Below are 24904 nucleotides of genomic sequence, written 5' to 3' on the forward strand. Positions count from 1 at the left end.
AGTATATTGTTCACCTTAACTGATATAATATTCTACACCAGCTACAGTTCAATTAAAAAAAAAAAAAAGAAAGGTTGGAGGTCTTTTAAAAACTTAAAAGCACAACTATGCAAAGAAAGGTAAGCCTCACTTCCTCTTTAGACTGGGAATTTCGTAATGGGTATTTAGCAGTACCAGGAGTTTCCCATCTGAGATAATCAAGCTGCTTATTTCTTGTTATGTCTTCCATGAAAATTTGGCCAAGAACATACTTTTGGGGAGAAGGCTTCTATATTATAATACTTTGGTTTTTTAAAGATCATGGTTTCTCAGCGTTGGCACTGTTGACATTTTGGGCCTGTTAATTCCACGGTGTGGAGGGGAGCCTGTCTTCTGCATTGTGGGATGTTTTGCATCCTTATCCACAAGATGCTGGTAGCACTGTTCCCAGCTGGGGCAATCAAAAATATTTCCAGACATTGCCAGATATTTCCTGGGGGATGAAATTGCTTCAATTTTGAGAATCACTGATTGAAATATACTTTTTAAAGTTAGTGATCCACTCAGTCATTTGGGAGTTAGAGAAGTATATGTGTTCTTGGGACAGGGACAGAGGGAATGGTTTATCTTTATACTTTAATTCCTAAATCTGCCACGAGCCCTGAATGCCTAATTGTGCATGGATACTGAACTTAAAAAACTTAAATGATAAAACAATTGAAAATTGTGAACTTAATTTTATGTGTGATTTCACTGCCTTTCTTATTGTGGTTTTACTTTAATTGGTGAACAATTCTGTCTAGTGGGCTAAATATTAATGCTAAGACCTTGGAAGGAAAACATTCTTAATGCTGCCATTGAGAAGGAAGAAGACTGATGTTGCTTAAACTCCTAATAAGCTAGTATGCACTTTTAGATGATTTACATATATTATTTCATTTAATATTCACAACCTTTCTACAAGTAGAAATTAGTCTTTTGTATTATTTACTCAGGTTGTGTTGTAAGTGGTAGGCTTGAGATTCAAATCTGGGCACATCTGATCTAAAGCACATTTGCTATATGCTGCTTCCTGTAAACAGCCATTGACAATATTTCAGGCAAATTTTAGGGATAAAAATGAACATTCACACGATATTACATTCCTATCTTGTTATGTAAAAGGAACAAATTATTCAGAGTGGAATTTGTGTGTGTGCGTTTGTGTGTGTGTGTGTGTGTGTGTGAGAGAGAGAGAGAGAGAGCAAGCGAACAGAGAAAGAGGTCAATTTGGGGATAATAGTTCAGTTCAGTTCATTCACTCTGTCATGTCCGACTCTTTGTGACTCTAGTAATATCTAATACTTACTTAACACTTACGATTTGTCAGGTATGATTTTTCAGTAATCCTTAAAACCTGATAAACAGATCATCCTTATTATTCCTGTTTTATAAAGAGAAAACTTAGGCACAGAGGTGAAGTAACTTGTTCAAGATTAAGCTAGTGCTAAGTGGTAGAGCCAATGTTATAACTTAGGCAGTGTAAACAACTCATAAATTGAATGAGTCTGTATTTCTGAGTGCAAAATAGCTCTGACAGAACTATTTATAGTGCCGTTCCTTGGTTATAACTGAACATATGTTCTAGGCTGCAACATCTTATGTAAAAATCAACTTTTTGTTAAATGGACCACATCTCTAGAAAGTGATTGTACCAAGTTATAGTGAAGGGTTTTTGTAAACATGATAGAATGTAGTTTTACATTTTGCAACCTCTAGGAATTTATTACTTACGAAACCTAAGCTTATCTAGGTTAGTGTATGTCATGCCAGTATTTACTTTTAAGCTAATATTCTCTTGAATGTGGTAATTTGGACTTGGAATTCCTTCAGTATCTTATTACTGAAGATCATACTGTATATCAGAGAAGATTTTCCCTAAAAAACAGACTATTTATTAAGAAAAACTTAAAGAACTGCTATGTGTAGGGATTTCTGATGCTCCAGATTTGAACATTGTCGAGGGCTAGGGTGAAATACTGGGAGATCTTGGACTTTGCAATCAGAATGTCTTAGGTTTTAAGTCTTTTGTTTGACTCTGTAACAAGTTTATTAGTCTCTTTCTTTTTTAGCTTATAAAATGGTGAATAAACTTAATCTGTAGGATTTGTTGTGATGAGTATGTGAAATAGTGGTTATAAATGTCTGGGATTAGTTTAAATGGTGGTAGCTATTAATAACAACAATAACTATTACTACTGCCATCTCTACCCAAATACTTAAAACAGCTAGATTTTATTATAGGGCTGTTAATTTTTATGAAATGTTACACTTTATTAGAATTTTCATAAATCACTGATACCAGGGATTATTGGTAACTTCATTCCCATCTTATATTCACTAGGTACAACATAGTTATATCATTATGCATATATTAAAAATATGAAGATTACATGCACTAAAGGTGCTTCCCTTATTGCCATTCCACCTCTTTTATTTCAGAAGACATTTGTTGAATGCCTCCTGTGTCCCCGCTATGTTAGGCCTTGGACATACAAAGAGACTAAGACCTAGATTCATGCACTGAAGTACCTTTTAGTCTTCTAGGGAGATAAACATTGACTCTTGGGTGATGAGTACTGTGATGCAGGATAATAGAAGAAAGAAAGGCAGGGTGCTGTGGAGTATCCTGTGATTATAATGGAATTTTTTGGTGGTAATTTAGTTCTTAAATTTTTCATTGTTTTACAGTGCTCAAGGTTGATACTATGGGTGACATTTTAAACTGTAATTAAAAGGACAACATAAAATCATAGGAGTATTTGATCCAAGTTAAACAGTATTTTGGTGCATTGGGTCCACATTGTGGGATATCATATCTGTTTTCTTAGAATTTATTCTCTGCTTTCTGTCTGTAATAAAGCAAGAATTTTTAACCTAGAGCACAAGACATTAGGCAGGGGTTTCAAGGATAGGCTCAAAGAATCTTTGATCCTTTCTAAAATAGTATGTAAAATAATGAGTATCACAATTCAGATAGTGGGAAAGGCACTAAGTACAAGACCAAATTGGATTTGAATTCTCCCTCTGCCACTTACGCTCTCTTGTCATGGGTGACCAAGACAAGTTATTTAAACTCTTTGACTTCCTTTTTCTTATGTATGATGTATACACATTGTTGCAGTGTAAGAATCATTGAATAAATAGCAGTGATGTTTTTAGAATCCGCTTGCTAGTTTCTACAAAGAACTGTTTTGGAATTCTCATAGAGATTGAGTTGACTTTATGATTAGTGGGAATGTTGCTGTTTTAACAGTGTTAACCCTTCTGAATCCATAAACATGGAACTTTCTTGAACTCAGCTGTTAGTTCTAATAGTTCTTTAGTAGATAGCTTGGGATTGTTTTTAATACTAGAGCACGTTATCTGTGAATAGCGATAGTTTTACTTCTTCTTTTTCCAATCTGATGTCTTTTATTTATTTATTGTTCTTGTGTAATTTCCCTGGCTAGAATCTCTAATACAGTGTTGGATAGAAGTGTTGAGAATGGACCCTTTTTCTTATTCCTTATATTTGGGGAAAAGCATGCACATGTATATCCCTGGAGAAGGACACAGCAACCCACTCCAGTATTCTTGCCTGGAAAATTCCATGCCAGAGAAGCCTGGAGGGCTACAGTCCATGGGGTTGCAAAGAGTTGGACATGACTGAGCAACTAAGCACTGAGTACACTGAGATGTAAGACAGTGATAAGAGCTGGGAAGAACAACAGAACAGATTAGGTAAGAGCGCCATAAGTCGGAAAGGCCTCTCTGAGGATGTTACATTTGATCAGAGATCTGAATGAAATAAAAAGTGAGCCATATGATTATCTGTGGAGATGTTCCAGGTGGAGGCAACAAGTACAGGAGTCTTGAGATAGGAGTGCTCTTTGCAGTTGCTTGACTGGCTCCTTTGATTTAGTTTAGGTGTCACTTGTGTCTTCCTCAGCTTTTTCTTAGTTTCTTATGAAATAATTCAGACATGACTTTTATTGACTTTTCTGATTATGTCTCTCTTATATATCACTGATCCCATAGCAATAGTGTTTGTTCCCTCTTGATGTACTTATTACAGTAGAGATACACTTATTACAATGGATTGTTGTTGCTGTCTTTTTTTCCCGCTGGACTGACTTCTCAATGTCAGGGACTATAGTTTCTTATTTTATTATTCCCAGTATCTAGGCATATAGATGTACCAGAGATGTCTAAATGAATCAATATCTAAATGAATGCAAGAGATATCTAAATAAGTAATGAATGAACAGCCATGTTTTTTTACTTTTTATTTCCTCAGTATGTTTCTCTTTGTACTTGTTTCTGCCTGATAATAATGATAGTAAGTACAGTTTATGTGAATAATTTTTTGTCTGATAGTCAGCTTAGTGCATCAAATACATTTTTGTATTTAACCATTGTGTTATAATTTCTTTCTTTTTTTTCTCTATTTGAAGATTAAGGTCCAGGAGGGCAAAAAAGTTGTTTTGTTTGTTCATCTCTGTATCAGAAGTGCCTAGTATAATAACATATCAGCAGTTGTTTGAAAGAATATGTTAGTATGTTAACCTTGAGTCTTCTGCTGAATCACATAGATAATACAGTATAAACCATATTTGTATAATACTCCTATAGACCATGAACTAGGAGCTTTAAGCAAAACAGATCATATTAGATGTTCTTAACCCCCACAACTGCTTTCCCTCAGCAGTACCACATCAAGTCTAATGTTCATATAGGTGCTCCGACTAGAGTTACATTTTCTCAACTAGAGGCTGAGACATATGGCCTAATAATTACACTGAATACTTGAAATTCAGACTGGATAAGTATTATCTCTATACACATGTGCCAAAATTATCCCTTCCTCCAACTTCATAGTAGAAATTCTTGTTCTTACTGTCTTCCAGTTAGAGGTTAAGCAATTGCAAATCCTGGTGTAGATAATTCTCTGCATAGTCTGCATGAATGATCAGTAGACAACCCCTAGAGCAATATTTGTATTTTTAAAAAATTGAAGGATAATTACTTTATGGTGTTCCCTTGTGGTTCAGTGGTAAAGAATTTGCTTGCCAATGCAGGATACACGGGTTCAGTTCCTGGGTTGGGAAAATCCTCTGGAGAGGGATATGGCAACCCACTCCAATATTGTTTCCTGGGACATCCCATGGACAGAGGAGCCTGGTAGGCTATAGTCCACGTGGTCGCAAAAGAGTCGGACACGACTCAATAACTAAACAACAACAATTACAATGTTGTATTGGTTTCTGCCAATATTTACATTTTAAAAGAGAAGTTTGCTTTGTTGTTGTTTAGTTGTTCAGTTGTGTCTGACTCTTTTGCATCCCCATGGACTGTAGCCCTTAAGGCTCCAGTTTGCTAAGTAGGCCAAATAACAGATGGGTGGAATGTGTATGGTTGAAGGTAACATACTGCTACTATTTTACTAAACTATGGATTGAAAAGCAACAGATCTTTTCATGATATGGTATAGGTAAGCTGACCATATTTTTCCAGTCAAAGGTTCAATTTGACTGAAAAAGGATGCTTTGTAGTTCCTGGCTTTTCAGTTTATTTCCAGGAAAAGACAATGAAATAGTTGCCAGGATGGTTCATCATATGAAAGTCAGTCAATATAGCACTTTAATAGAATGAAGGGAGAAAATCTTGATAATCTTGATGCAGAAAATGCACTGACAAAATTCAGCACTCTTTCATGATGAAAATACTTAGCAAACTAGAAATAGAAGGGAACTTCCTCCACGTAATAAAGGTTACATGTGAAAAACCCACAGCTAGCATCGTACTTAACCGTGAAAGACTAAAAGCTTTTACCCTGTGATCAGGAGCACAATGAGGATGCCTGCTTTTCCATCTTCTTTTCAGCATGATACTGGAAGTTCTAACCAGAGCAGTTAGTACAAGAAGAAGAAACAACATTCAGATTAGAAAGGGAGAAGTAAAATAATGTGTTTGTAGATAACATGATTTAAAAAAAATATATTGTGGTAAATAACATGAGATCTGCCCCCTTAACAAGATTTTAAGTGTGTGTTATAGTGTCATTAACTATAAGCACATAGTGGAATAGCAGATCTCTGGTACATGGGTTCTTTGATAACCCAATATCAATTCTTTTGGATAAACACCGAGAAGTGGGATTGATGGATCATATGGCAGTTTTATTTTTAATTTTTTGAGGACCCTCCATACTATTATGAACTTTTTATATGTAGAAAACCCTAAAGATTCCATGAAAACATTCTTAGAGCTGATAGACAAATTTAGCAAAGTTGCAGAATACAAAATCAACACATAGCTGCATTTTTATACACTGCTGCTAAGTCGCTTCAGTCGTGTCCAACTCTGTGCGACCCCAGAGACGGCAGCCCATCAGGTTCCACTGTCCCTGGGATTCTCCAGGCAAGAACACTGGAGTGGGTTGCCATTTCCTTCTCCTTTATACACTAGCAGTAAACAATTCAGAAAGGAAATTAAGAAAACAATTCCAAGGACTTCTTTGGCAGTCTAGTGATTAGAACTCCCTGCTTCCAATGTTGGGGGCATGGGTTCAATCTCTGGTTGGGGAAGTAAGATCCCATATGCTGTATGGTACAATCAAAAAATAAACAAAAAAAATAATAATAATAAAAACAAGTACATTTATACTACCATCAAAAAGAATAAAATGCTTAGGAATAAATTTAACCAAGGAAGTGAAAGACTTGTACAGTGCAAACTGCAAAACACTGCTTTGACTTAATGTTTGATTGTGATAGTTAAGGGAAAATAATGGATAAATGTATGCAATTGTAGGTTCATAATAAAAATTGTTCAAGTTACCTTTATTTTGATATTAAGTTGTCTTAAAGCTTCCCTGGTGGCTCAGCTGGTAAAGAATCTGCCTGCAATGTGGGAGACCTGGGTTTGATCCCTGGGTTGGGAAGATCTCCTGGAGAAGGGAAAGGCTACCCACACCAGTATTCTGGCCTGGAGAATTCCATGGACTGTATAGTCCATGTGGTCACAAAAAGTTGGACAGGACTGCGTGACTTTCATTTTCACTTTGTCTTAAATAGAAGGTGGGCCTTAAAACTAAAGGTGTTTTAGAATTGGAAAATACTGTAATACTTCTCTGTTATGGAGATTCAAATGATAGAATGCATATGAAAGGTGCTGTTAAATGATGGTAAAGATAATATAATAGAGGTAACAGCCTAACAATTAGGAGTTAAAGTTCTGCAATCAGACTTCTTAGATTTGAATACTGGTGCTAACTCTTAAATGTGAAAGTAAAGTTAGTCATGTCCGACTCTTTGCAACCCCATGGACTATAGCCTACCAGGCTCCTCCGTCCATGGAATTTTCCAGGCAAGAGTACTGGATTGGGTTGCCATTTCCTTCTCCAAACTCTTAAATAGGTATGTGCATTTGAGTCAGTTATTCAACTTAGTAATGTCTCATTTTCCTCATCTGTAAAATGGATATAATTTTATGTGCCTTGTCAGTTTAAGTGAACTCAGTGGGTAAAGTGGTTAAGACTAGTACCTGGTATATAGGGAATGCTCAAAAAGGATTTAGTGTATGTTATTTACTGTGAAGCTGTAAAACGACAATATTTGTATATATATGATTTTAAAATGTTGTGTATTTAAGTCTATACTTTATAATTTAACTTGCGTTTTAAAAACATGTTATTTTATTATTTTTTGGCCACACTGCATGACATGTGGGATCTTTGCCCTGACCAGGATTCGAACTCATGCCCCCTGCATTGGAAGTAAGTCCTAACCACTGGACTACCTGGGAAGCCCCTAACTTGCCTTTTTTAAAAGCAGCATTTCGTTGCTGATTCTTTTTGGTCTCTTGGAGCTCCATTAACTGTGAAAAAAAATTTTTGTCTGATTTGTGGAAAGCTTGTATTTTTTTCCTATGTAATCTACTCTTCATTTGACTGTATTAAATTTTAGCATGTTTGTTTACCTTCAACTAACAGGTCAGCTCTACTAATCAAATCTATTAGTTCTGGCTTATTAAATATCCCACCCCATTGGATATCAACAGTAAACTCTTGAGAGTTTGCCCTCTCCTATTTTTTAAGTTATTACATTGATGAAAATTCTTTTTACCAAATTGTTTGCTGTTTTGTAAATGAGAAATGGAACAACTAATAAACATGCAAAAAAATTTCATTTTAAGAAACTGATTTATTTAGTAAATGGTGTTTATTTCAAATTATGCTTGAGATAAAAAAAGGCTGTGTGGATATATTTTTGAAAATGTTAGGTCTGTAATATGTAAGGAATTGGCAAGCATTTCTGTTGATTTATATTCTTTGGTTGGATCTCTGTGGCTCCAAATACCAGTCAGGAAGTATAAAACTCACTTTATTAGCTAGTTTTATTCATTCTTACATCAGAACACTTTCGTGCAAGTGGCAACTGCATGGAATGGCAATTCTCTCTTAAGTGGAAAGGAAGTATGGTAGTTTATCTAATTGATAGGTCTAAGAGTAGAGCTGGCTTTAGGTGTATTAGGGTCACAGTGATACCACTACTCAGTTTTCCCTTCATATCTTGTCTCCAGTCTCAGGTAGGCTTTCCCATTATAGCACTAAAATAAGCACTAAAAGCTTCTGGTTTATACACTTTGTAACTCCAAGTGTGGTGGAAAAGAGGGCCTCTGTTCCGGTAGCTCCCACAAAGGAACTGTGATTTTCTCTGGTTGGAGTAAAGTCACATATCGTCTTGGAATAATCGTTATGGAAAGTGGGTTGAAGAGTATGTTTGGCAGAAAAATTTGAGGTTACTGATTGTTATGGGTTGAATTGTGTCCCCCCCCCCCAATTTATATGTTGAAATCCTAACCCCCCAATACTTCAGAAATATGACTTTACTTGGAAATAGTCATTATGAATGTAATTATTTAAGAGGAGGTCATAAAGGAGTGGGGTGGGCTGCTGATCCAAAATCACTGACGTCTACATCAAAAGGAGAAATTTGGACACAGACACATGCAGGCAGAATGACATGTGGAGGTTGGACTTAAGCTGCCACATGCCAAGGAACTACCAGAAATAGGAGAGAAGCCTAGAGCCGATCCTTCCCCATTACCTTCAGAAGGAGTTTGGCCCTGCCAGCATCTTGTTTTGGACTTCTGGCTTCCAGACTGTGAGACAATAAATTTCTGTTCTCCAAAGCCACTCAGCTTTTGGTACTTCATTATGGCAGCCCTAGCAAACTAATACAGTGGTCATGAGTTTATAGTTATACCAGTCTGTCCTGTTGAGTGACTTTTTTAGGCTCAGCCTCAAAGAAAGAGGATAGTTGGGTTCATCCAGGTTTGGAGTTTTGCTGTACTTGTGTGTTCTAAAAGAGAACAAGAGAATTTAGATTATTGACAGGATTATTGAAATTGATGCACCACCATAGGCTATAAACTGAATGATGAGGGACATAAAGCAAAGAGATGGTCTGGTCTGATAGGTCACAGTCAAAATGAAAGGGTCCATGGATAAGAAGTCTTATAAAGGTCAAAGGAAGATCACTTGAAAGAGAAGCTTATGGTTGGAGAACAAGATGCTTGAAATAGTGGTTTGGGATATAGAGCAGTTTGGATAAAGGTAGAAGAGCCAGGAGTGAGGTTACTATAGGAGTAACAGGATGACTGGGCCATAATATATCCACATTGGTGGTACTTTGTAAAACTGTTTTGAAGAGACCATTGGTGTTAAGGGCATCAAGGAAGTAAAAATCCAGGTTGTTGGATGGGTTATCCAAGTCTATGGTGAAGTCATCCAGTTGATGGAGGTTTAGGGTGGAGAAGAATACAATGAGTCCTGTGCCATAGCCTCAGGTGAGTGAGGTAGAGGAAACCAGGAGGTTAAAATATAATAGTGATAAGGAAAGGGAGATAGTAATTTTGCTGAAAAGTAAACATCTCAAGAGAGCAGAGTTTTATTTGGTCTTTGTTTTAAAAACAAAGACAATGTGGACAGGCTTCACAGGGAAGCAGAGGGTTTTAATCCCATTTCTGGAACCTGAGATAGGAAGTTAAAACTGAACAGCAGCCATTTGAGAGGGCTTCAAGGGAGTAAGAGATGGTTTCCATTAGAGCAGGGGGTTGGAGGTAGCATTCTGAGAAAAAGCTGGCTTTTCTCTTCCGGAGAGGACCAGCTGTTATTTTATGTAGGGAGGTAGAGAGAACATTCTCAGAAGTTGAGGAAAAAGGGACTTGCTTACTTTTTTCTTTCTGTACTAGATTAGTAAAGCCCTTGAGAGCAAGGACTGTGTAATTCATCATGATGCCTGTCTCAATCTTTGGCAAGTGTTAGGTTATGAATAAATGTGAAATAATTTATATTCCCAGCAGTATTTGAGAATGTACTGCAAGAAGGAATTTCACTAATAATCATTTATTCAGCTCATAAACTTCATATTTTTTGAGGGCTTTCATATGTAGGTATTGTGGATTTGATGGTGAATAAGATGTGATTTTCTACTCTCATGGAACAAATATTATAGTGAGGGCAAAAATAATGAGAAAACAGACAAAATAAAAACAATATGTAACAGGTCTCTGAAGGAAACAAAGCTGAAGTAGAAAATTTTAAAAAGGGCCTATTTTATGATGATCTGTAAAGGACTCTGAGTGGGTAACATTTAAGCTGAGTCCTAAAGAAATTGAAGACACCACCTATGTTTTCAGGAACAAAGAATGACATGTGGAAAGACTGAGTTGAGACAGAGCTTGCTCTTTTAGAAGAACTGAAATATCAGTAAAGTTAGTGGCCCTAAGTGTATCTGGAGAGGTGAGCAGAAGCTGAATCATGCAGGGACTCAAAGCCCTGTCAGGGAGTTTAGATTTAATTTTTCCTCAAATGAGAAGCCATTGAGGGATTTAAACAGAAGAATGTTATATTCTTATTTATATTTACATACACTCTGCAATCTGTGTGAAGAGAAATGGATAATAAAAGCAGAGAGGATGGATTAAATGTTCTAGTAGTCAAGATGAGATATGAACTGCAGTAAGGGGAGAGGTGGATAAGTTCAACGTATGTTTTGGAATTAGAGTTGTTAGTATTTGCATATGATAGATTGTAAAATTGAGAATGAGGGACATGCTGACAGATTATTTGGCTTGTGCATCAGTGGTTGGTGGTAGGAGAGGAATAGACTCTTGGAGAAAAAAAATATACAAGTTCTGTTAGATGCTGGGAGACATCCAAGTGGAGATATAAAGTAGGTGGTATATAAGTTTAGAGTTCAGAGATGAGGTCAGAACTAGAGATATGATATTCACCAACTTAAGTATAGTATTTGAACCAGGGGGATTGATGTGATCATCTGGTTGCCCAAACGTGTAGAAAAAGGACATGAGAGATGAGGCTGTGAATGTCCTTTGTAGAAGGTAAAGTGCTATACAAGTGCAGAAAGTGATTGTTTTGTTTTACTTGTTCCTTATTTGAATTTTTATAAATCCACGTATCATTCATGCTTAAAGATAATGCCTCTCACAGTGATTTCTGTTTATTTGGGGCTGGCTAGAATAGTATATGTAGGACTCACTGTCTTCTGATGACAGACCCAAAACTGGTCTTTGTATTCATTCTTTGTCACTCTGCCACCCAGATTTTTTGGTCAGGTTGAATTGGATTTTACAAAAGCTACTCCATTACTGGTTTGAGTTGCTGGTATGGTCTCTTTATAATCCTTCAGTAGTATATAGTATATAGTATAGTATATAGTATAATCTTTCAGTAGTATATAGCTGTACTCTCTTTTGAAATTCTTTTGTCTACTTAAAGTCCCTGTAATCGTTTATTTCTGATAATCTCCAAAGCAGATGTATTCTTAGATTCAGATTTTGAAAACTTTTTTAGAATACTCTTCTTAGAGTGTTCCTAGGTCTTTGCTAGCTGACTCATCAATTTATAATGATTTGTTATGGAACAAACATGAGATGTTTGCAGAAGAGAGCATTGCAAATTTTATTAGAATATAAGCAGTTTCAAGGGCAGAAGTCCTATATAATTTTTGTAACCCCAGTACCTAAACCTATTGTTCTGTCTCTAAAAAGTCGATGTTTATTAAATTATTAAATGAGTTACGAATAACAGAGTTGAGGGTTTATACTGTATATTCTCTAAGGGAACTGCTCAGATGGCTGCTTGTGTTTTCTTGGGCCCTCCCGACCAGCTCTAAAGTGAGGACTGCTCAGATGACTTGCTTCCCTCCACCCTCTATACCGAGCTCCTTTTAAATTTCTTTTTTACTGACTTGCTTTTGACTCTTCAGACAGCTTCTGATCGCTATTTCCTTTGTCAGTTTGGATTGCTGTTGATCACTATCGCTGTTTATTTTTTTATTCTTGTCCTCTTCCTTTTACTGTTTGTTTCCAGCCTGTTTTCCTTTATATTGTGAAATGCATAATTATGCGTCTTTTTAAAAAGACATCATGAGCCTTCAGAAAGTTTTATAACTTTTATAACTTTTATAACTTTTATAACTTTTATAACTTTTATAACTTTTATAACTTCCCTGCGAGTCAGTCACATGTGAACATAGGTGTGTAAAAGCACACGCTCTTCTGGTTGTGTTAATTTGGTACTTTGGTTGTAGGAGTAGCTGTTCCATTATTTGAGGGGTGGTGGTGGTGGTTGTGGTGGAGTAGTTGAAAGGATATAGGGGTTAGTTCTCCTTCTGGTTCCTCAGATCTCTTGAAAATGGAGTATTAATTAGATGGCTGAATTAAAAATAACTGAAATTTTTTGTGTTAATATGTCAAATACACTTGCATGGCAAGTTACCCAGAAAATCATGTTCTTTATCACACTTTTAGAAAATGTTCGCGAGTACTAAATTGTTAATCATTACTTTTTTTATAGAGAATAAAAATAAAAAGATTTTGAGTGGTACTTTGCCTGCAGATGTCCATATAGTCAAAGCTATGGTTTTTCCAGCAGTCAGGTATGGATGTCAGAGTTGAACCGCTAAGCACCGAAGAATTGATGCTTTTGAACCGTGGTGTTGGAGAAGACTCTTGAGAGTCCCTTGGACTGCAAGGAGATCCAACCAGTCCATCCTAAAGGAAATCAATCCTGAATATTCATTAGAAGGACTGATGCTGAAGCTGATGCAAAGCTCCAATCCTTTGGCCACCTGATGTGAAGAACTGACTCATTGGAAAAGACCCTGATGCTGGGAAGGATTGAAGGCAAGGAGGAGAAGGAGAGGACAGAGGATGAGATGGTTGGATGGCATCACCAGTTCAATGGACATCAGTTTGAACAAGCTCTGGGAGATGGTAAAGGACAGGGAGGCCTGGCGTGCTGCAGTCCATGGGGTTGCAAAGACTCGAATACGACTGAGCGACTGAACAGCAACAACAAATTGGAAGGTTACAGGTTCCCCAGTAGTCAGCTATGGTACTATTCCATGATTCTTTTTCATTTCAGGATCCAGGCTGAAGGAGCACCCCCTCTTTTGCACCCCCTCTTTATGACTTACTATTCTCTTGGCAGACAGAAAAGAGCAAGAGCTGGGGGAAACACACAATAGCCCTTAAAACTTCCACCTGGAACTGGAACTTCCTCATATTTCATTGGCCAGAGTAAGTCACATGGCCAAGCCAATAGTAGGGTACTCACAGAGAGGCACTGTAAGTCATATGGCAACAGGCAGGGCTGTTAATATTCTTGTTCAGTTCAGTTGCTCAGTCATGTCCGACTCTTTGCGACCCCATGAACTGCAGCACGCCAGGCCTCCCTGTCCATCACCAACTCCCGGAATCCACCCAAACCCATGTCCATTGAGTCGGTGATGCCATCCAGCCATCTCATCCTCCATCGTCCCCTTCCCTCCTGCCCCCAATCCCTCCCAGCATCAGGGTCTTTTCCAATGAGTCAACTCTTCGCATGAGGTGGCCAAAGTACTGGAGTTTCACTTCAGCATCAGTCCTTCCAATGAACACCCAGGACTGACCTCCTTTAGTATGGACTGGTTGGATCTCCTTGCAGTCCAAGGGACTCTCAAGAGTCTTCTCCAACACCATGGTTCAAAAGCATCAATTCTTCGGTGCTCAGCTTTCTTCACAGTCCAACTCTCACATCCATACATGACCACTGGAAAAACCATAGCCTTGACTAGACGGAACTTTGTTGGCAAAGTAATGTCTCTGCTTTTTAATATGCTGTCTAGGTTGGTCATAACTTTCCTTCCAAGGAGTAAGCATCTTTTAATTTCATGGCTGCAATCACCATCTGCAGTGAATATTCTTATAAGAGGAGAATAAATGACAATTATAATACAACCTACCAGACCTTAGGATGATATAACAGTTTGTAACAACTTTTTTCTTAGTAAAATTTATTTGTTTTTTTCCTTAATAAAAATGGCAGCCACCTCCCCTTTTTTTGGTTTTCGTTGCATTAGTTAGGATATTGGTTCAAGCCAAAATCTCAGTGGCTTAAACAGGAGAGAGTTTACCTCTCGCAAGTAACTGTCCAAGTAAGATAAGTAATAGAGGGCTGATGTGGCAGCTTCATGATAGTGTCAGAGACATAGACCCTTTTTCTCTATTGCTCTTTTATTTTCAACCATGTTTTCCATCTCACAGTCTGGTGGATCCTCCACGTTTCACAGCCATATCTACCTTCTGGACAGCTGGAAGAAACAACTGGGAGGTAGAAGACATTCTCCTTCCCTGTAGGTGCACAACTTGAGAGCTGGGCACGTTTTTTCCTTTCACATTTCATTGAGAGAAACCGAGATTGCAAAAGATGAGAAATGTACGTTTTGGTAGGTGTCCGCATGTTCGAGTAAGGTTTAGGGGTGTTATTATTAAAGAAAGAAAACGGTAAAGGATATTAGGGAACAGTTAGCCATCTCTTTTTAATTCAATTAGTTTAATTGGAAACCTATGAAGAGTAGATATTATTAGCACTTTACAGGTAAGTAGGCAGGCTTTTCAAAGAGGAAATAAATTGTTCATGATCTACCTAAGAAGTAGTGGAATGGGCTTTGAATTCAAGCCTATGTGAGAGTTGTTTTTTGTTTTTTTTTAATAACATTTTGTTGGCTTCCTAATGTCTTATTTTCAAGCACTTAAGATTTTTTTCAGAGTAGTAATAAATAATGTTGACTGTTTAGAAGGGATTCTTCATGTATTTATGAATATTTTACTTTGTGAAAAATGATACGTGTTTATGACCTAGCCAATGAATAAATAATTGCTTCAAATTATAATAATATTAGAAATTTTAAGTAAGGTTTTGACTTTTGATAGCTTTAGTTTAAAAGTTTTCTTTTAGAAATTAGTTACTAAGTATTCATATATAATTTTGCATACTGATGGCACATTTTTGGATTTTACATTTTTTCCTAAGCTAAAAATATCTTAATTGTTTTGTTCTATAAAATTAGGGAAGTGCTTATTATAAAAAATATTTTCAGAGAACACAGAGTAGTATAAAGAGGAATGTAAAAATCATTTGTAATTCCATTATCCAGAGATCATCACTGTTACCAGTTTAGCTATGCCTTTCAAAATTTTCTGTATGCATTCATTATGTGTGTTGTATCTATGTGATTTTTTTAAAATCTAAAATCATATTTCAGTAAAAAAGAAAAAAAAGACTATTTTGCCAAGATGCACCACACTCTTTGATCATCTTACTTGATGAGTGAATTGGCAATATGGATGACTTTTTTCCATTCTCATTTAGCTGTATTGTATTAGTGTAGTTGATCAGCACAGGATGTACTTAATCACTTACTGAGCTAACACCTTCTCAAATGTATTTATGTAGTAAGCAATGAAGCTGTTTTCTTTAGCAGAATATTTATACATTTCTTTGGGAGTAGTACTCTTGCCTGGAAAATCCCATGGACGGAGGAACCTGGTGGGCTGCAGTCCATGGGGTCGCGAAGAGTTGGATACGACTGAGCGACTTCACTTTCACTTTTCACTTTCCTGCATTGGAGGAGGAAATGGAAACCCACTCTAGTGTTCTTGCCTGGAGAATCCCAGGGACGGGGGAGCCTGGTGGGCTGCCGTCTATGGGGTCGCACAGAGTCGGACATGACTAAAGTGACTTAGCAGGGTGAATATATAATTTTTTTTCATACTGGGACATGTTTGAGAATGAAAGGGACATTACAAGTATTTAAAGTTACAAAAAATTTTTTTTTGCCATCAAAAAAAATTTTATTTTTATTATACTGAAGTGTAATATAGATCAGTAAAATAGTTCTGTTTTCAAAAATAAAAGTTTATAAAATACTTGTTTTATAGTACAACAAAATAAAGTCTTTACTCAGATACACAGATGACACCACCCTTATGGCAGAAAGCGAAGAAGAACTAAAGAGCCTTTTGATGAAAGTGAAAGAGGAGAGTGAAAAAGTTGGCTTAGAACTTAACATTCAAAAAACTAAGATCATGGCATTCAGTCCCATCACTTCATGGCAAATAGTTGGGGAAACAATGGAAACAGTGACAGACTTTATTTTTGGGGGCTCCAAAATCACTGCAGGTGGTGACTGCAGCCATGAAATTAAAAGATGCTTGCTCCTTGGAAGAAAAGCTGTGACCAACCTAGACAGCATATTAAAAAGCAGAGACGTTACCTTGCAGACAAAGGTCAAAGCTATGGTTTTTTCAGTAGTCATGTATGGCTATCAGAGTTGGACCATAAAGAAAGCTGAGTTCTGAAGAATTGATGCTTTTGAACTGTGGTGTTGGAGAAGACTCTTGAGAGTCCCTTGGATTGCAAGGAGATCCAACCAGTCCACCCTAAAGGAAATCAGTTCTGAATATTCCTTGGAAGGACTGATGCTGAAGCTGAAACTCCAATACCTTTGCCACCTGATGTGAAGAACTGACTCAAGACCCTGATGCTGGGCAAGATTGAAGGTGGAAGGAGAAGGAGAGGACAGAGGATGAGATGGTTGGATGGTATCACCAACTTGATGGCCATGAATTTGAGCAAACTCTTGGAGTTGGTGATGGACAGGGAAGCCTGGCGTGCTGCAGTCCGTGGGGTCACAAAGAGTTGGACATGACTCAGTGTCTGAACTGAACTGACATTGATTATGAGAATATTTAGAAACAAAAACAGGATAGTTATTCTGGGTAATAGTCATATATTTTGCCAGCTTCTTAGACGTATCTGTCTCTAATATGTTGTTAGAAACAGATACGTAATCATTATTCTACATGTTTCTTTAAATTTAGATGCTGTAAAATCGTACTCTCCTATTTCATTTCATTCCAGTACAGAATATAAATTTATATAGTTAAAAATAGGAAGACTTTTGATGGAACTTCTAGAATTCATTACTTTAATTAAATCTCATGTTCTGTTTGAACTCATTCAATTTGTTCGGTACTTAACATTGCTTTTGAGGGATGTTTCAGTGCCTTGGCAAATTTTCTTTCTAATAATTGGTATTTTCTAAAAGCTTCAATAGCTGAAGTTTTTTTGTGTTTTTTTTTTTATCTTTTTTCATTGAACTTTAGTCTTTGATTAAGATTTCCCACTGATTTTGAACAATATGCAACCAATCATTAGAGGACTTGCCTTCAAAAATATTCAGTAGTGAGACACTTAGGTTGGGTTTATAAAGTCAGTCTTTGAAAGATTCCAGCCTTTAAAATCTGATGACAGGTTGCAAGTAGGGAACACATATTTCCATGTTTAAGTATATTTTTGTTTTGTTTTCAATACCATTTTTATCCTTAAAATTTTAACTGTGGATATATGTAAACATTTGTAAGTTTTGGCATTTGCAGCTAACTCATTAATACTGATGCCACTAGAGTGCCATGATAAATAGAAGTAGCCTCCGAAGTTTTATCCAAATTATCTATCCATTTTCTAGAGAAATTTTAGTATGTAATTTTGTATTAAATGTATAATTTCTTCTCTTTAGCTCATTGTTCTTAAAAGGATTTATCGAGTGATAATAAAGATTGTCAAGCAGCAAAATAAACAGTTCTAGAATTATACCATACAACAAATGACAAAACCACCTCAAGGTTTTAGACTGTCTCCTAACACATACTTCATTTGCACCTCATCTGTAGTTTCTTTCTTACTTCGCTGGCTAGTGGCCTGGTGCATGTTGCAGGCCATTGCACATCTCACTGTACTGACTGTGTCAGCAGGAGCACCAGCATCAAATATTTCTTCTGCTGTCTCAAAAGGATGTAAAGAGTTAGCTGTCCATGGTTGCTTGTGTCTGAGGATACTTTTCACTGTCTTCTGTATGGTGTCCCTGGAAAGGTGTTATGTTTTATCTCTAAAGAGTCAGGGGAAAGGTGGAATTATCACTGGTCCTTTTTATGATTTCATCACTTGTTCAAGTGGTTAGAACACTTAGACACTGTTAGCTTGGCCAGAAAATAGATGAATACAGTAGAAGTGTTCTAAATTCATCTTGGTTTATTTTAATATAGTGATTAATGAAAAATACTTCATTCAAGGAAGTGAAAACTCTTAGACAGGTGGTAAACCACATGGGATGTTGAGACAAGAGATTGTACTGTCCTGAGCAAACCAGGGCATTTGAGAAACAGCTTGGTAATGTGAAAGAGTATGGAACTTAGAGTAGGACAGATCTGCATTTAAGTCCAGGCTCTGCCATTTAAAAGCTTGGACAAGTAACCTCTCTGAAACTTGGTGTGTTAGGGTTCTCAGAGAAACAGAACTAGTAGGACAGACACTCACACTGACCAGTTAATTTTAAAGAATTGATTCATGTCTTTGTGGAGGTTGGCAAGTCCTAAATCTGCAGGGCCTCTTGGAGACTGAGGGGAGAGTTGATGTTGCAGTTGAGTCTGAAGGTGATCTCAAGGCAGAATTACTTCTTCCTTTGGGGAGATCAGTCTTCTCTCTCAGGACTTTCAACTGCTTGGATGAGACCTCCCCACATTTCAGAGGATAATCTGCTTTATGGCTTTAAATGTTAATCACATCTAAAAAAAAATACCTTTACAGTAACATGTAGACTGGTATTTGACCAAACAATGGGGTACTCTTGCCTCACCAAATTGACAAGTAAAACTAACTTTCACACGTTTCTTTATTTACTTACTGGGAAGATAATATATGACTCACAAGGATTAAGTGTGGTAGTATTTATAAAGCACTTAGTATAATGTGTTCTCAGAATGGGCACTGAGTACATGTTGGTCTTAATCTAGTTTTGTGCCTAGTTTTTAAGACTATAGGCCCAACTTTGATGCTTGAAGATCTTTTCCCCTGTTTATCTTTGTATTTCCTCTAAGCTTCTCTCCTGTCTCTTCATCTGCTTAATAAATCCTGTCAAATCTGTCTTAAAAACTTTTTCTTCAAATCAAGCCCTTCTTTTTCACCATTGCCAGTGTTTAGGTCCTCTACAGGGCCATTACAATTTTGTCCTAAGTAACCTTCTGCATGCCATCCTACTTTCCCTCTTCACATACAAATAATCACTTAGTTAATTAGTGTTAACTAGTATTAGGCGCTTGAGCGTGTCCTCTTTTCCATCGTTATTTTCTTTACTTTTACCATGGGAGGTGAAGCCCTTCATCACTTGTCTTCTGTAACAGCGGTCCCTAACCTTTTTGGCAGCAGGGACCAGTTTCATGGAAGACAATTTTTCCATGGACTGGGGAGTTGGGTGGAGGGGGACAGTTTCGGGATGATTCAAGTACATTGTATTTATTGTGAACTTTATTATTATTACATTGTGTTATATAATAAAGTAATAATACAACTCACCATAACGCTGAATTAGAAGTACCCTTGAGCTTGTTTTCCTGCTACTAGAGTGATTATAAATACAGATGAAATTTTGCCCCCTTGCCTCCCCCTCACCACCTACTGTGCAGCCTAGGTTGTAATAGGCCAAGGACCAGAATGTGGTTGGGGACCCCTTATAATCTTATCTCTAATCCTTATCACCATTTAGAACTCCTTACTATTCTCGACAAATGTAACAGATTTCTGTTGATTGCATTTATCCCTTTGTGTAGAATCACCGTCTCCCCTGTTCCCCTATACCTCAGATTTCTGCACTGGTGTCACCCTCATGAAACCTTCCTGTATTTCCTTCCCAATTCCAGAACACTCTTAAACACATTCATGTACAAGTGAACCTGAGCCTTCAAACATTGATACTCCTCAGCTGCCTTTCAGATGAGATAATATATCTGTCCATCAGCTGACCAAGGAACCGTTTAGACTGTATTATGAATTGAATGGACTTCCCAGGTGGTGCAGTGGTAAAGAATCTGCCTGCCAGTACAAGAGACGTAGGTTCCATCCCTGGGTTGGGAAGATCCCCTGGAGGAGGAAATGGCAATCCACTCCAGTATTCTTGCCTGGAAAATTCCATGGACGGAGGAGCATGGCGGGTACAGTCCATGGAGTTGAAAAGACTTGGACATGACTGAGTGAGCCACACATACATGTGAATTGAACACCACTCCCTGCCTACAAGCACTTCAGATCTAATATTAATATTTTTTTGTTCATTAGTTTGTATATTCACTTGATTATTTTATTGAAGTGCTTTTTTGTGTTCATCAGTACTTTGGGGACTTGGGTAGAGGATGAACTCTTAAGGTTTTGGGCTTCTCAGTTGCTCTATAACCAAATCATTTCACCATAATTTGTTAAATGTTGAGTTTCTGAGTAAAATTTTATAAGAGGAAAAGAGTTCTGATATCAAAAACAGTTTTAAAATTCCTGTTTTGTTTCTTGTCTATCTAATTCTTGGTAATCTACATGGCTGCCTTTATTTACTCTCCCTTCTGCCCAAAATAAACAAAATTGAATTTTTTGAAATCATAGATATATTAATTGTATTTATCTTTATTTCATGTATCTGTTGAATGAATGTAATTATATTAATAAAAGTCATTGAATAGCATTTAATTTCTAATTATTTATTTCAGTTATCAAGTGGAAATCCTCTTTATGAAAAATACTATAGACAGGTAAGATGATTGTTTCTTAGAGAATATACTTTCAACTCCTGATTGTATTCAGCCTGCTGAATAAATTTGACATTTCTTGTTTTCATTTTCTTGTGCTTTAATCTCCTGCTTTGATTAATGTGTTTAACAAGTTTTCAGAAAATTAAGGAAAGATAATTAAGCCCAAACACTTGTCTTAAATATCTATCTTAAAAATCCATGTAGCATTAGATATATTCATCCAGATACAAACATCCGAATTAATTTATAAGTTATTTAGACATGACTTTTATGTTATTTTAAAGACGTTTTAAAGTTTAATTTTCATCAAGTTGAAGCCATAGCACTCATATAAATATAAAATGAACATGTATCAAAGATTTTTCTTCAACTCATTAATTATTGAGAGAACCACTGAGATGTAAAAATGGGAATATGAGTTACAGAGATTTATATTGTCCATCAGAGAAAATTAATTTCATTGGTATGGATAGGAATCATTTGCATTGCTATCAGTTTTATATAATTTAACCTCTACCCCTACAGAGTATAAAATAAATAGCTTAGTTCATAGAAGTCAAAGGTGCAAACCATAGATCAGATAATCTTCTGAAAGCATAGACAGTATTATTTGCCCATTTCCAAATATCAAATCATTTTTCTTTATAATTTCTTCACCTTCTGATCATGATTACTGAAAAGGCTGGTCTGATTATATTTGATCCTATTGTCTACATAATTGCAGTAAGTTTTAATGAACCACTATAGGTCTTCTTGTGTGACTTGCAAGCCTAAAGTTGTATACTTACTATTTAACAACTTATAAGGTCAGGTAATAAGTTTCTGCTTAAAGCCTTTGTTATATTCTTCTATTTTGAGACTAAGATCCAAACTTTAGAAATTCACTTCTTATTTCACATGCAGTGGATGTAAATTTGAGTGAATTTACCTCATCTTGGGATTTCCCATATCTGCTAAGGTTCCTGGCCTTCTGAGTAACCTTGCTTTAGTGCTTGAGACACTTGGGATCTTACAAACCATGTAGCAGGCTGGTCTTCTTGTGGGGGCCTGGTAGACTTTGGCTCTACGTAAAGTCAGTCCCTGATCCTTAATAGCGTCTTGTTCTATCTGAATGAAAGAGAGTCATTTCAAGTATGGCCTTCCTTTTGTACCATTGGTTTACTCAACTGTATCCTGATAAAAAGGAGAACAAATTATTATTTAGCTTATAACTGTATGGCCATAAAAGATAAGGACATTCATTAAAGGTTTTTGATTTCTGAAGGGTCATTGCGAATCAGATACCATTGAAAAGTATTTCATTCAGATTACCAAAGCAGCACCTGCTAAATTGAGGGATAATTTACTAAGAAAGGGCTTTTCCACGTAACCATTAGAAAATAGAATAGTAAAAATAATACCAGCAGTATTGCACATAAAAAATCATAATTGAGTTTTCCATAACACTTCATTCAGCTCTGTGTAATTAATTTGTGTTCTCTTGCATCTTGGGTTAGGAGTTTGCTTTCATGAGATATATCTACTTCCAGTATGCAGAGTCCTGGAATTTTGACTTGGTCTATCAGTATAGTCTGAAAGTTGTCTAAGTGATTTCAGCCTAGAAGTCTTTACCCAAAAGTCTATGTTTTAAGGTGTTAATAGTTCAGAGTATGTGGTATTGTTCTTTCCATGAGGCTCTGAGACTCTTCCTTTGTTGAAGAGGTGCCCTGTAGCTTATGGCAGAGCCTTTAGGCAGACATAAACTGGCTGTAGATGACAAAGACTGAATGGCTATGTTTAATTATTATAGTAGCCAAAAGAATGGAAGATAGTAAAAATGTTTACTGGAAATGCATAAGTATTTTCTTCAGAGTTTGATCAGTGTTTCCCCTCAGTGCCTCTGTTTTTGGGCTATCTGGGAAGAGAGATGTTTCTTTTCTTCTCCAACCCTTGTCAGAGAGTAGGCAAAGAAAAGGAGTTGTGGAGAATTCTAGAGGCTGATTTCCTAACCTTTTTTGTTCTTCTTTGTTACCCAAAATGTGGATTGGGCAATTCTTTCCTGTTTGCTGAGTGCCTGATTTATCCCATGTTCTAGCACTTGAAAGAAAGGATTTCTCTTTTGCTTCTTTGCCGGGTTTGGTCTGTCTGGAATGCTTTGTATATGTTTTAGTAAACTTAATCTTTTAACTAAAGTGGAAAAACAGCCAGCTCACAAATATCCTAGTATCATGTTACTCTTCCCATGACTTTTTAAATAGAACTTTACTTTAGGAAATCTCTACAGAAGTGAGAGTCATTATTTATTTATTTATTTTTTAACTGTTTTTCTGTTCTTGGTGACCTCATTCTGTCTTAAAGGAAAGTCCCCATCAGTTAAAATGATGTGTTTCCCTTAATGTACTTTAGGAACTTAGCAGTTTTTTAAATGTTACTTAAAGTTTATAATAGAATCACTGCTAGTTTTAGTACTGATATTGCTTTGATTTTTTTAAGAAAGTGTTGCAGTTTCTTAAGAGTAAGTATAAAAGCAGAAGTTAATTATTTAAAGATATTAAAAAAAAAACAACCACCAGATAACTGTGCAGCTATTCACATTTATCAGAAGACCTCTCCAGAAATTATTGCTCTTTTTCTGTATTGCCATTCAAGTTTATTGGAATTTAAATGGCACCTATAGAAGACTTGGAATTAGAAGATATATGTTAATATTATGACTCCACTAATTTGTTCTACATCCTCTGAGCTTCAGGGTTTTTTTGTTCCCTGACCAGGCATTGAACCCAGGCCCCAGAAATGAAAGTGCCAAGTCCTAGCCACTGGTTCGCCAGGGAATTCCCCAAGCTACAGTTTTATCATTTGTGTAATGGACATGATAAAAAACACATTGTAGATGGACAGTGCTCTCTAGATGGTACTCTTCTCATATGGGTCTCCAATATTACATTATACCTGATGCGAATATTACACCTGATGCGAAGAACTGACTCGTTTGAAAAGACCCTGATGCTGGGAAAGACTGAAAGTGGAAGGAGAAGGGGACGACAGAGGATGAAATGGTTGGATGGCATCACTGACTCAATGGACATGAGTTTGAGTAAACTGTGGGGGTTGGTGATGGACAGGGAGGCCTGGCGTGCTGCAGTCCATGGGGTCTCAAAGAGTCAGACACAACTGAGTGACTGAACTGAACTGAACTGAATATTACATGGCCTTTGTTAGTGAGAGGATTCCTGCTCTCTTTTTGAAAAACTCACTTCTCAAATCATAGGGAGGAATGCAGGTAAATAATCATAATTTTGTCTTTATGTTTTTTGTCAGCTTATGGTTTATATTTTTTCAGGTTGATACGGGCAATACTGGAAGGGTATTGGCTTCTGATGCTGCTGTATTCCTAAAAAAATCAGGACTTCCAGACCTGGTACTTGGAAAGGTAGTATTTGTTCATTGTATCCATAACTAGATATAATGAATATTTATTAGTGTAGGTAAATTGGATAAAATTCAAAAGACATCTCGAGAAACTTAGAACTGAGTCATGAAAGCAGTTACAGTAATCCAATGGAGGGAATTTCTGGTGTAGTGATTTATCTTTTTGGAAAATATGGTGTTTTTCAGATTTTTAGAAAACAAATTACTTTTTAGTAGAATGAAATGAGGAAGTAATAGTACATTTGAGTGTTGTGGGGAGCAACAGTGCAGACTGGGAACCTTGCCACCCACTCAGAATTGGCTGTTTCCCTGCTTCCTCTATTAGAACTGTCTCTTAAATGTGTTGAATTTGTGGTAAATAGAGTAGGAGATGAGAGGCTTAGGAAAGAGCAGAAAGAGGTGGAAAGTCCCTCTCTTGGCTTGATGTCCTTATAAATCCTTATGTATGATATTGATATGTATTCAACCCTGAAAAATAATTGTTAATAATTTAATTATTCACAAATAAACA

The 24904-nt window shown here is 36.6% G+C and overlaps 1 protein-coding gene across 13 annotated transcripts in view; it reads left to right on the top strand.

Moving 5' to 3' along the window:
* The window catches only part of EPS15 (epidermal growth factor receptor pathway substrate 15), a 190932-nt gene that overhangs the window by 60248 nt on the left and 105780 nt on the right, over positions 1-24904 (top strand). For 11 of the 13 annotated variants that reach the window (XM_027537284.1, XM_027537285.1, XM_027537291.1 and 8 more), the window contains 2 exons: positions 20944-20985; positions 24305-24394. In XM_027537284.1, coding sequence (XP_027393085.1) covers positions 20944-20985; positions 24305-24394 — 132 coding nt within the window. Of the gene's footprint in view, positions 1-14771; positions 14799-20943; positions 20986-24304; positions 24395-24904 lie in introns of those variants that run through there. The other 2 variants (XM_027537288.1, XM_027537289.1) reach the window with 2 other exon arrangements.

This window comes from Bos indicus x Bos taurus, chromosome 3, assembly GCF_003369695.1.
Source record: "Bos indicus x Bos taurus breed Angus x Brahman F1 hybrid chromosome 3, Bos_hybrid_MaternalHap_v2.0, whole genome shotgun sequence".
Classification (NCBI taxonomy): domain Eukaryota; kingdom Metazoa; phylum Chordata; class Mammalia; order Artiodactyla; family Bovidae; genus Bos; species Bos indicus x Bos taurus.